Raw genomic sequence first — 13,626 nt, 5'->3', positions numbered from 1 at the left:
CCACTACGACAGGGAGTTATGGTACAAGATTGCCCCCCCTGTTGGACTTCCTACCGGATGACAAGAGGGCCGTGGCCCTGGAGATCTTGCAAGAAGGTGAAGTGGCGTCGGATCACGCTATTACGGTTGCAACGGACATTGCCCACACCGGTTTTCGCCAGCTAGGCAACAGCCTTAGACGACGCGGGTGGCTCAAGGCGACGGATTTCCGCCAGGACGTACAAGCCAAGGTTTTGGACATGCCGTTCGACGGGAACAATCTGTTTGGGAAAACAGTGGATGAGTCCCCCAAGCCATCAAGGTGGACACGGAGACAGCTAAGGCCCTAGGCATTCTTCAGCAACAAAGGCCGTCCTTTCGGAGCACCGGAGGCAAGCAGGGTGCCTCCAAGGGATTCACCGGTGGCTCCTCTACGTACCGCCAAGCGGCCCGCTCCTCGTCTCAGGAAGCCTATAGAGGACGAGGCAAGTCGGGTGGACCCCGCTGTCGTCTCCAGGGAGGCCAAGGCGGCAAGGCGTCCTCCAAGCAAGATTGAACCGACAGTGGTGTCAGGCCCCCACCGAAGAACCCCGGTAGGAGGCCGGCTGGCGAAGTTCGTCAGCGTGTGAGAGTCCATCTCCACTGACCGTTGGGTGCTGGACGCTCTGGCCCAGGGGCACGCCCTCGAATTTCTAAAAAAGTGCCCCCGCATTCCACCCGTGGCCAGGAAAGAAAATCACGTCCCTCAACTGCTTTTGGAAGTAAGGGCGATGCTCAAAAAAGGTGCCATTGTGCTCGTCCCGAAGAGGCTCCGGAGTATACTCAAGGTTCTTCCTCATGAAAAAGAAGACGGGAGGATGGCACCCCATCCTGGACCTGCGACGACTGAACAAGTACATCAAGGCACAGAAGTTCCGGATGGTCACCCTCCAGCATGTGCTGGGACAGCTGGAGGAGGGCGATTTCCTGCCATCATTTGATTTGGAGGATGCGTACTTCCACATCCCCATTCTAAAAGGACACCGAAAGTTCCTCAGGTTCGTGGTCCAAGGACGGCACTACCAGTTCAAGGCCCTCCCGTTCGGATTGAAGTCGGCACCCAGGGTGTTCACCAAGTGCCTTGCACCGATGGCAGCGCGGCTGCGCCTGCAGCAGATCCACGTCTACCCCTACCTGGACGACTGGCTCATCCGAGCAAGGACACGGGAGCTTGCCGTAGATCACACAGCAAAGACCGTCCAGCTGCTCACGGACCTGGGATTCTCCATCAACTTTCCCAAATCCCACCTGGTCCCATCGCAAGTCGCACTGTTTTTGGGAGCCAAGCTCGGCACAGTGGCGCGTCTGGCCTCGCCGTCGGAGGAAAGGACGAAGGCCATCCTGGGCAAGGTGCAGCGTCTGCTGGCCACGGATGTGGCCAGGGTGAGGTCCATCAAGTCCCTCCTCGGGATGATGTCCTCCTGCATATATCTTGTGCGCCTGTGCAGGCTTCGGATGCGCCCTCTGCAAGAGTTCCTCGACGCCCGCTGGATCCAAGCGACGGGCAGCTTCAAGGACAGGATTCCTCTCAACGAGACCTTCCGACGAGCGATCCGGTGGTTGGGCACCCGCGCTCATTTGACGGCGGGCACAGACTTTCAGACCCCATCCCACCAGATAACGGTGATGACAGATGCCTCCCTGAACGGGTGGGGAGCGCACACCGGAGAACTAAACGCGAGAGGCCTTTGGCTCCCGGAGGAGAAACCGCTTCACATCAACATCCTGGAGCTCTGTGCAGTGTTATGGGCCCTCAGGTCCTTTCTCTCGTCCCTCAAGGGCAAGGTGGTGAGAATCTTCGCCGACAACACCACCATGATGTTCTACATCCGGAAGCAGGGAGGAGCCAGATACCCAGCCCTCCAAGGAAGCCCAGGATCTGTGGCATTGGGCCGTCGCCCAAGGGATGTTTCTAGTGCCCTTTCATCTGGCAGGGATAATGAACACCATCGCCGACTCATTCAGCAGGGAGCTGCGTTCGTGCCACGAGTGGGAACTACGTCCGGATCAAGTGGATCGACTCTTCCGACGATGGGGAAAACCACAGATCGACCTGTTCACGACGGCGGCAAACTCCAAGTGCCAGAGGTTCGCCAGCAGGTTCCCCCAGCCGAGGAGCATGGGCGATGCCTTCTCGTTCCCCTGGGACGGCCTGTTCCTATATGCGTTCCCTCTGTTGCCGTTGCTGCTCCGACTCGTCAACCAGCTCAAGAGGTCCCGGTGCAGGATGATCCTCGTCTCACCGGCGTGGCTGATCAGATCTGGTTCCCGGACCATCTGGACTTGTCAGCATCCCCACTAGTCAAGCTGCCGACGGACGCGGATCTTCTCTCCAGGGAAGGAGGCGCCATACTTCATCACGACCCGGAGTCGCTGAACTTGCAGGCCTGGCTCCTGCAGCACTAGGGTTTGGAGGGTACGTTATCCCGGCTGCCTGCAGAGAGGTCCTTGCAAAGGCCAGGGCGTCCTCAACTCTCAAGTGCTACGGACATAAGTGGAAGAGGTTCTCTGTCTGGTGCCGTGCAAAGAAGATTAACCCTCTATGGATTACGGCCCCTCAAGTGCTGCCGTACCTACTGTCGCTGGCCAAGGCTGGACTGGCTCACGCCTCCATCAAGATACATCTGGCTGCGATCTCTCGATACACCAGAACCACAGGACGGGCGTCCTTGTGGTTCCATCGCCTGGTGAAGGAATTTATGAAGGGACTGTTCCTGTAACGCTCACCTGATTCCCGTAGAGGCGCCGGTCTTGACTGGGCGTATACCGTATCTTCAAAGGTGATGTGTAACACACGGCTGGCTCTTTGGGCTGGACCTCTGTGCACTGTATGTCTGACTCGAAGGGTAAGATGTCTGCAGATAGAAAATATGGGATTAAGGAACTGGGTTATTGAATGTCTCTCTCTTCTTCCCTTTCTCTTCTCCTGTAGAACCCCAAAGGTTAACGCTCTCACCTTAGGTAAGTGAACGCCGTGCTCTCCATCTGCCTCGGGGCAGGGTGCTGTAACCAGTTTCTTCACTGGATAAGGGGAGCAGGCCTCTTGACTTCAGAGGACTGCTGTCCGTCGTTTACTGCACGAACGGTAAGTTTCGAGTAATTCTAATGTCTTTAAAGTCTTTAGTAATGATGTTTCTTGTTTTGCAGGGTTCCGGCGATGGCGGATGACGGGCTGAAGTGAGTTGAAGATGGAGCCCGTGTGATGAATAGAAGCGCCTGGAAGCACGTAAGTAAGCGCTTGTTGCCTGCTTCACGATGCGCTCTAACTGTCTTTTTATTTTGCAGGTACAAGTTCGGAGCGGCTGCAGGGTGCCGGAATACCCACTGGGTTAGATGTGGAAAGGAGTAATGGCACGTGAGTATTAAAGTTCCCCAATGTCTTTAAACGCACCTTGTTTTGTCTTTCAGATGCAGGATGCAGCGCCAAAGGCCTCCGGAGCGTGCTTAGAGTTGGTAAGCTTTTGTCTTTCAGATGCCGGAATGCAGTGTGAAGACCTCCGGAGCGCACGAGGAGTAGGTAAGCCTTTGTCTTTCAGATGCCGGAATGCAGCGCGAGGCGTTGGTGACAGCCGATGGACCAGGTAAGTGAAGAGCTGTCACTGAAGACCGTAATGCTAACCTGTTCTTTCTTGTCTTTATAGGTGTTGCTGAAGACTGGATTCAGGATGGTAAGCCTTTTTCCTTAGGCCCAGGATCAGATGCAGAAGACACGATGAGCGTTCTGCTGCAGAGGATGCAGAATAACGCAAAGCAAGATTCATCCATCGGGTGTGGTTTAAATAGCCTCCTGTAGTGCTTAGGTGTCTCCTTCCACAGCCACGCCTAGGTAAGAAAAGAGTTCCTGCTTTCCAGAAGAGTTCCAGTGTTCTGAATCTAGGGAGTGGCTCCTGCCCCACCCAACAGGAAAAGTAGTTCCAAACAGAAGAGGATCAGAGGCTCAACTGGCCGGCAAGTAAGCAGCATGGTCTGCTGCAGGTAAGTCCACCCAAGCATTATGAGCCCGGCGCTTCCAGCACTGGGACTGGGCATATTTATGAGCCTGGTGCCACTGGCGCCAGGACTGGGTCCAAAAGGTCCCAATTGGGACTGGTTGGCACTCGGAACCTGGGTTATGGATCTGCTTCCAAGGGAGTTGGGAAAACCCTGACCTTCTGGAAGCAGAGATCATGACAGTTCCGAGCTCAATGTGGTGCTGACCAGGCCCATGGGGGCGCCATTCGAGCCCCTGCATTCGGCACCGTTGAAGTTCCTGTCGTGGAAGACTGCGTTTCTTGTTGCCATCACCTCCGCACGACGAGTGGGAAAGATCCAGGCCCTATCCTGCAAGCCTCCATACTTGACTTTTCACGAGACGAGGGTGGTGCTGAGGACGCACCCCTCCTTTAGGCCCGAGGTGCCGTCAGACTTCGGACGCACCCCTCCTTTATGCCAGAGGTGCCGTCAGACTTCCACCTCAACGAGCCCTTGGTGTTACCTGTTTTCTTCCCGTCGCCTTCGTCACCGGCCGAGAGGACTTTGCACTCGCTGGATGTGGCTAGAGCGCTGAAGTTCTACGTGGACCGCACAAAGAGTTTTCGGAAGCCATCACAGCTATTTGTCAACTTTGGACCTGTGAACCAAGGGAAGGCTCTCTCGAAGGCTTCCATTTCCAGATGGCTCTCCGGCTGCATCATGCACTGTCATCAGTCCGTTTCGTGGCCGTCCGAGAGCCCATTTGACCAGAGCTATTGCTGCTACCACAGCGTTCTTGTCTGGTGTGCCCCTGCTGGACATCTGCAGGGCTGCTATGTGGAGGTCGACGCACACCTTCACGAGATTCTACTGCGTCGACCGGGATTCCAGGGAGGAGTCCAGGGTCGGGCAAGCGGTGCTGCGCAACCTGTTCGCCTAAGGTGAGCCTGGTGAGGAGGTAAGCATTGCTTAATGTTGAGTTTTTGATGTAATGCTTAATGTTGAGCCTTTGCCACCTCCCATGGTTGTGCATGTGTGTACTGCTATGTATTCTTATATTCATGAGCATGTGCATCCATGCCAGACCCATGCTGGAGAACAACAGTTACAGGTAAGAAACTTGTTCCTTATATCTATTTGCACAAAAACTTCCAATTTTGGAGGGGCATCTAGCTTGGAAAATGTCATACTAAGCTGTCATATGGCCCAAAGGTTATTAGATATATAGGGTTCAAAATGGGGGCAGAGCTGGGGGCTATTAAGCTTCTGCTTTTAGACCAGAAGATCCTGGTTAGTTTGATACAAACAGCTACCAGGAGCTACTTTTGGCTCCCCAGGCCAACTGATGCTGAGCACACACCTATTAACTCTGTTTATTTAGGACAATCTATAAATAAATACTAGGACACATCTATATGACATTTAAAGCATTAGAGGGCCCAAATAATTAAGCAATATGACCCAAGCGTTCGGGCCTATAACTATGGGCCCCGGGGCATTACCAGAGTCGGTAATGCCCCCGCCGCGAGGGTCATATTGCTATTAGTACCCCGGCCCGCATTATATGCGTGACCGGGGCACTAAAAGCATTTTTTTTCTGTCCCGAAAAGGGACAGGGAAAAAAAAAACAACCAAAAAAATGGCCGCCGGGAAAGGGAAAACGGGAGTCTGTTTTCTCTTTCCATGGCGGCCTTCGGGAGCGGACGCGCTGGGAACACAAATGTTCCCAGCGCGTCCGCTCCCGAAAAAAAAAGAAGCAGAAGGTAAGAAGGTAAGAGGGTTGGGAGGGCGGGAGGGAGGGGAGAAAAGAAAAAAAAAACGTATCTTCGTCCCTGCCAGGGGACGATGGAAGCCTCCAGCTGTGTGGAGGCACAGAGTCTCCACACTGCTGGAGGCTGCCATCGTCCCCCACCGGGGACGCAGGGGCAAGGAGGTAAGTGGGGTGGGGTAGGGTGGAGTGAGGGAAGGGGAAAAAAAAAAAGAAAGCTTACCTGAGTCCCCAGCGGGGGGCGGAGGCAGCCTCTCAGCCGTGGGGAGGCTCGGAGCGGGTATGGCCCCGCTTCGAGCCTCCTCATTGGCCGAGGGGCTGCCACGCCCCCCCTCCGAGGACAAGGCAGCTGGAGTCCCGGCCTAGAATCCTTCGATAAGGATGTTGCATTCTGCTTGACTCTCGCCGGGTACTAATGGACAAAAGGAAATGTTTGCATCTTATGTGGAAGTTAGTTTTCAGGAGCACTATTTACTTGCTCCTTGTTCTCTAATGCTAGCTCTTGATAGCTGGTTAATGCTGGATACCCAAGCACTGCTATTAGCTCCTGCTTATCTAATCTTGATTTTGTTCCCTGCACATATTTTTTGATAGTTTTCACCTTAACTGTAAACTAGCGTTGCCCTATAATACAAATACAAACACCCGCACATTTCTTTCTAAAGTGTCTGATTAGACCTCTTCTATCTGAGCATTGCTGTTCTGTGATGTCTGTCTCCTGCCACTTCTATTTTGCCTCTGAGTAGTTGATGGAATCCTAGCAAACTTAGACTTCAATTGTCCCTTCACCAAATACATCTTGAGAGGTTTTGACTTGTATATCTTGTTTTTTTCAGGTATATAGTGATGGAACTCATGGATGCTAATCTTTGCCAAGTCATTCAGATGGAACTAGACCATGAGCGCATGTCCTACCTTCTCTATCAGATGCTCTGTGGAATTAAACATCTCCACTCGGCTGGGATCATCCATCGGGTTAGTAAGACTGAAGCCTGTCTCTTCACATTGTTATGGGTTTATATAATCTTTGGGAGGAAGGAATTGTAGGATGTTAGGGAGGTCAGTAAGTCAAAATGTAATATAGAAATTAGTTGACTGAGCTGTGATTTTAGGATGGCTGTAGTCTGTAGAAATGCCTCAAACCCATTTGCAGTGTAGGCTGCTCAACTTCAGACCATTGTCCACCTATTGTTGCCGCTGTGAGCGGGAAGGAGTGTAGCATGGTTGATTCTGCAACAACATCAAAAAAGCAACTGAGTGTAGAATGTTTACAAGACCAGTCACACATGCACTTAATATAGCTCTTCCATTGGTATGAACCCGACTTGGTTTTTGAGGTGTTAGAGTTTGCCATAGGCAATCATTGTTAGTGAAAGACGGTTTTGTGGATGGTAACTTTGAGAACCGGATAAAATATATTCTGGTGCGGAAAGAGATGGTAGGAAGCCAAAAGTAGCATGTGAATTCAAGTGCTAGCTATGTGAAGCTTGGTGGACCATTTATGTGAATAGGACATGATTTAGAGGTATTCTTTTGATTCAGGTTATAGTGTGTGTTCTAAAAAGTGGTAGAACAAGGAAGTGAGGGGAAGTGATTGAGTTACAGGAGTTAATTAATTCTTGCAAATTGTGAACATGTTGCCTAAAGAGAGAATTATGGAGGCCTTGAAAGAAGAGCGCAAGAGGCAAAGTCTCACTGCTCAATTCTTTTGATTACTTATTTAGTGCTGCAACAACTTGGTTTTTGATGTCCCTTGGCTAAGACTAAAATGAATGTCAACTGTTGTTGTTAATACTTTGGTGCCAAAAGGCCATCTTGCTGACTAGTGGCTGAGACTGGACTGGCTAGATAGGACCTTCATTTGTTTTTGAAAAAATGTCATTTAAACCTGTGTCAAAGGGTGTCTCAAGGTGTAATACCTTCCGTTTGGCACTGCAGTGACTCTTGAAGTTTGTATTGGTGTTGAGGTTTCCAGTATGGGATGCTGCAGAGAAGGTGAAGATGAAATGCCCTTGAGTTTGGTCGTCTGGGTTATTGGACCGGTGTTCACTAACTAAACACTAGGTTACACTCTGCTGCTAAAAAGGCAGTCTAGAACTGGAGTCTTTATCAAGCAAATGAGTTTGTACAAAGGTAGCCAATCTTCATATTCCACCAAGTGTCCGAAGCTGTGGGTGTCTGCTACAAGAACCCACAGAGAAGTTACTCACTAACAACATTTTAGCCTGGTTGAGTCTTCCTTTGCCATAGCAGAAAGGGGATGTTATAAAAGAAGATGGCACTCCGATCTCTCTTAGTGAGAGCCAGTGGAAGAACAAGGAGACATAGTACATGTTCATTTTTGTAAATTCTTTGACTAGTTTTAGGGTGCCCCTCTTTTTTATTTTTGTATCACTGACCTATTTTTTCTTGCCAGAAGGACATCTGCTGAAGTCCCTCTGCCATTGTAGCCCTTTTCCCCTCATTAACAGTATATGGTTCTCTGTAGTCCGTATGGGTCACAGGTCCAGGGGTGCGTTTTACAATCCCCCTAGGCCACAAATAGGGTGCTTATTAAGCCACCATTGGATTTAAGAGATAGGCTGTGTGCAGTGATTTAGCTTTGACTTCACCGGGGGTGCAAATCTATGTACTGCATTGGTAGCCCAATATACCTTTTTCATAGCCATTTAGGTACCAATGTATTTATTAAGTGCTACTGTCAGCCGGTTTGTTGAAGAGGCTGCCTTTGTTCGGGTTTAACACGAGACAGACCTTAAATGGGCGGTTGTGCACATGCAATTTTATAAACCGGTTTAGCCTTACTGGCTGAAACCTTTATCCAGGGTTGATTTTATTGGGCTGATTTTATTTTAGCATTTTTGGCTGCTGTTCATCCTTCCTATGCCTTCTCTGTCCACCTGTTCTCTGGCCCATTCCTTCTGTGCTAGGACTGTCTCCAGGCCATGTTACTGCAAGCTTCCTGCTTTGGTGCCATGGTCATCCCACAGGCCGTTGAGGCTTCCGCATCCAGCCTCATCTGCTATTTAGGGCTGCCCCAACTGTACTCTTCACTGTGGGACTATCTTTGGTGGTGCTCCTTTATCCTTCGAGATGCTGGTACCTGCTATGCCGGGTTCACCTGACTTTTCAGAGTGCTCCTAGCTGTTACATTTGCTTCTGGCTTGATGGTGCCCTGATATGAAGGTTGTTTCTGTCACTGAGGTAGTCTTTGACCCAGCGTTAAAGCCCTTGTGAAGTCTCATCCTGGAAACCGCACTTGGACAAGTAGTCTTTAACTCATTGCAGTGTTTAGCTCTCCTGGAACCAACTTTCTGGGAAGAAAAACACTGTAAATTCATACTTCAGGGCCATGTTGGGTTATTTACCATACTTGCACTAGGGGGCTCCATGGTTGAGATTATTTGCATGTTCTCTCAACTGCCTTTTCCCATTGCATTCCTTTGGGCCTTTTCCTGCTATGGTGCATCATCTTCTGGTGCTCGAACCAGACACTGGATCTTTTCATTGGGGTCTCCTATGGGTTTTTGTGCCGTCAAATCGCACCTGTGGGATAAAACTGGAACTTGCCTGCCTTTTTCCCATACACACAGATTGCCTATTGTATTTGTCACAAAGATTTCTATGGAGAACATTTTACACACCTGAAACATTGCACATTTTAGCTTGCATTGGTAATTCCTATGATCTGTTTAAGGTTATGTGTTCCACTTCTGCTACGATGAATTCCTGAATAAAGTGTGACTGCTATTGGTGATATTGTATCCAATTTCCCTGAAGGTGTAATAACTTGGTACTCTCAGCCATCTAAAGCCCTTTTATCCTTTTGTGGGGCCTGGCTGTGTTTTAGTAATGTTTTTACACCTCTGGGCCCCCTTATTTACTGTGATGGGTACATTTTGTATTTTCCGAATTCTATGTCCTAGAGGTCTAGAAATACTGGGACTTTGTTAGTGTTTTTTTTTTTTTTATTTATTTGTATTTTCAATAAAACCAAACAAAATAACACACATTACAACTGTTTAGGACGTACATAATCAGCATCAAGCCATCACATTATACAGTATAATTCTCCGTCCTCCCCCCTCCCACCCCACAAACTAGAGCCGGCTCACTCATGTCATCTATGGGAGCATTATCAGGTATCGCAGTGCTTGTGCACTCATCAGAGTCCTCTGATTCGCTATTGTCTTGGTGAGGGTTTGCCATAGAGGTCACCAATTGCCGCCAGGCCAACAAGGACCCTACTTCCTCCTCTCCCCCCCTAGTAACCGCTTCAAACCAAACTACGGATTCCGCCTCCGCCCATCTGAGGAGGTCCGTCCACCATAGCTCCACCATGGGTCTGTGGGCCGCCTTCCAACCCATTGCGATCCTGCGCTTGGCCAAGATGTAGGCTAAGTCCTTCATTTTGCTTATGTGCTTTAAATCCCGTGGCCTGGGAAAAATCCCGAGCATGCATGGCCAGGCCGATCCCACGTCCAGCTCCACTCCCCCACCAGCCAATTTAGTTTTAATCTCGTCCCAAAATCTGTGCACCTCCGGACAAGTCCAGAACATGTGTAGCAGCCCCGCTTCCACCTCCCCACACCTGGGGCATTTCTGCGTAGCGGAGCCTCCAAACCTTGCAATTTTCCGGGAGTCAAATAAGCCCTGTGAGTGACATACAATTGGAGTTGTTGGAGTCTCGCATTCCAGGATACCTTTTTATGGTACTTTTGGGCTCTCTCCCATTGCCCATCTGTCATGGGTCCTCCTACTTCCTCCTCCCAGTCCTGCCTCAATTGAAGCAGCTCCTTCCCTACCTTTGCTCATAGAAGCTCGTATATTCTAGATATCTCGTGCCCGCCCTCCGAAACATCATACATAATTTCCAGGGAGGCATCAGGGTCATCCTCTAGCACTGTCTCCGGCCAGCTCTCCCTTACCCGTTTCATGAGCCTAGCGTATGTTATATACTGGCCTCTATGCACCCCTGTCTCTTCTTGCAACCTCTGAAATTCCAATGCCTCCCCTTCCTGCCATATGTCCCCAAGGGTGGCCAGGCCCACCGGTGCCCAATATCTACGGACCGCTTCGAACAGTTGTGAGTCGTTCCCGCATAGTGCCACTAGCGGGGCCTGCTGAGAGAACGGCTCTATGTCACTCATCATTCTCCACATTCTGCACCAAACCTCCCAGCCCAGCCTCAACAGCCGCCCTCTTCCCACCAGTTTGTTCTTTTGTAACCACACCACCTCATTCAAAAAGTATGGGGCCGAGTCTTCCCGCAGAAGACTGGCTTCCGCCGAGTCTTCAGTCGACAGCCACCTGGCCACAAACAGCATCTGCCCCGCCAGGTAATAAAGCTCAAAATTTGGCAGGCCTATGCCCCCCATGTCACATGGGTTCTGGAGTTTCCACAGGGCCACTCTGTTCCTGGAGTTACCCCATATGAAGCCCCTGCACACGCTATGAAGTCTCACAAATAGGCTCCTGGGAATCAAAAAACTGGACATTCACAAAGAAGTGCAGGAGTCTGGGCAGGACCACCATCTTAAGCAAGGCCGCTCTCCCCATCATAGTCAGGGGCAATCTGGACCAAAACACCATGCTGTTCTTGACCCCCTCTATTGCTTTCTATGTATTATGTTGGTGCTCCGCCTCGATCCTGTGGTAAATATTTACTCCCAAATACCTAAATGTCTCAGTCTGCCATGGTATCGGCAGGCTAGGCAGCCTCTGTAACGGGACATTCTTGTATCTACCCAAGGGGAACAGACTAGACTTCCTAGGGTTCACCGATATGCCCGAGAGGGTGGCATATCGGTCCATCACCTCTAGCACATACTGCAAGTTCTCCTCCGGATAGCGCAGATAAAGGAGCATGTCATCTACGTACAGCGATACCAGGTGTCTACCACTTACTGTACTAATCCCCACCTCCCCGTATTGTTGCCTCAGACATATTGCCAGCGGCTCTAATGCCAGAATGTATAGCATGGGCGACCAGGGGCATCCCTGTCTGGTCCCCCTGCTGAGTTGCCAAGTATCTGAGATTATGGATCCTGTTTTAACTCTCGCCACCGGGGTGCTGTATAACAACTGAGCCCACCTGTTATACCCAGGTCCCATTCCGTATCCCCTCAGGACTGCTTTCAACCATGGCCATCGCACCGAGTCAAAGGCTTTGACCGCGTCTAGCGACACGATGGCCATCTCACCCGTATCTTCCTCAGTGTGGTCAATGATGTGGTGTAGCCTCCTATGGTTATCTGTGATGTTCCTGCCGGGGACATATCCCGTCTGGTCTGGATGTATCAGCTTACCGATCACCCTCTTCAGCCTATTGGCCAGCACTGCCGTAAGTATTTTGCTGTCCTGATTCAGCATAGACAAGGGTCTGTAAGACCCACACTCCGCGGCCGGCTTGCCTGGTTTTAGGAGTGGGATGATCATCGCCTCGCGAAGGGACAATGGCAGTTCCCCCTGCTCATAGGCCTCGTTGAAAATAGCAAGCAGTGGCCGAAGCAGCTCCTGTTTGTATGTCTTGTAAAACTCGCTAGGCAACCCGTCCGTCCCGGTTGCCTTACACGTGGGCAAATGTTGGATCGCTACCTCCAGCTCTTCCGAGGTGATAGGGGTGTCCAATTCTGCACGTTCTAGGTCGTCCAGGGTGGGCAGCTCTATGTCCTCTAATGTGTCCAGTATGTTTTGGCTCCTATCCTCCCCTGCGTCCTCATATAAGTGTCTGTAAAACTTGAGGAACTCCTCGTTCACCCACTCCTGGGTATTACAGATGCGACCTTCCTCATCCCTTATCTCACTGCGGGGGGGTCTCACTCTTATACAGCCAGGCCAGCAATCTGCCCGGCTTATCGCCCCCTGCGTGTAGCCTCGCCGTGTATTTCTTGTAATTTAGTCTACATAGCCTATCCCAGAGTCCACTGCAGGTTAACTGTAGGTCTTTTATCTTATCGCTATTCTTCCGGGCGGTATCCTCATGTCGTGTGTGGCCCTCCAGCTCCCCTTCCATTTCCTGAAGTTCCCTTTCAATGCCCCCCTGGAGCCCTTTAGATTTCGAAATGGCTACTCCACGCACCACCACCTTGAACGCCTCCCATACTGTTCCAACCGAGCGCACACTGCCCATGTTTATATCAAAATATTCCTCGATGGCTGCCCTCAAATCCTCCCGGAACCCCTCATCTTGTAATGCCTCAGTCCTAAGTCTCCATGTCGGGATCCGCGCTCTGGGGGGGTTGTGTCGCCACTCTACCACCAACGGCGAGTGGTCAGATAGTACCCGGGCCTTGTATTCCGCTCCCACCATTTCTCCCGCTATCTCAGCCGCTACAAACACATAATCTAGCCTCGTGTGCAGGTCATGTGGTGCTGCATAGTGCGAGTATTGCCTATCCATTGGATGCAGCCTTCTCCACACGTCTTCTAGGCCTAGATCTTTTAACAATGTCCCCAGTGCTTGGTCCGCCGGCGCCGGCTTCCCAGCTTTGTCGACTGACCTATCCATTTTGGGATTCAGGGTGCAATTAAAGTCCCCTCCCCACACTACCGCACCCCCAACCAGGGGGCTAATTTTGCTGTAAAGGGATCTAAAATAAGCCGCTGTATCATGGTTGGGGGCGTACAGATTTATGATATGCACTTCCCTGTTCTCCAGGAGTCCTGTCACCGCCACCATTCTGCCCTCTGGGTCTACCGTTGAGCTAAGCACCTGGAACGGCACGTGCGGCGCCACCCAAGTGATAACCCCTCTAGTGTACGCAGAATACGTAGCCCCCACAACATGTCCCCTCCATTTTTGCCTGACAACCTCCAACTTCTCCCTTGTGAGATGAGTCTCCTGCAGCAGGGCCACATCAATGTGCATCCTTTTTAGATACAGCATC

General features: G+C 50.9%; 1 protein-coding gene across 7 annotated transcripts in view; it reads left to right on the top strand.

Annotated features, from left to right (window-relative positions):
• The window catches only part of MAPK8 (mitogen-activated protein kinase 8), a 956,840-nt gene that overhangs the window by 569,637 nt on the left and 373,577 nt on the right, over positions 1 to 13,626 (top strand). For all 7 annotated transcript variants that reach the window (XM_069611178.1, XM_069611175.1, XM_069611180.1 and 4 more), the window contains exon 6: positions 6,574 to 6,712. In XM_069611178.1, coding sequence (XP_069467279.1) covers positions 6,574 to 6,712 — 139 coding nt within the window. The remainder of the gene's footprint in view (positions 1 to 6,573; positions 6,713 to 13,626) is intronic.

The sequence above is a fragment of the Ambystoma mexicanum genome, chromosome 8 (genome assembly GCF_040938575.1).
Source record: "Ambystoma mexicanum isolate Mex_15411 chromosome 8, UKY_AmexF1_1, whole genome shotgun sequence".
Classification (NCBI taxonomy): Eukaryota; Metazoa; Chordata; class Amphibia; order Caudata; family Ambystomatidae; genus Ambystoma; species Ambystoma mexicanum.
Note: the sequence above shows the minus strand (reverse complement) of the source record. Positions and strands in the feature narration are given on the sequence as shown.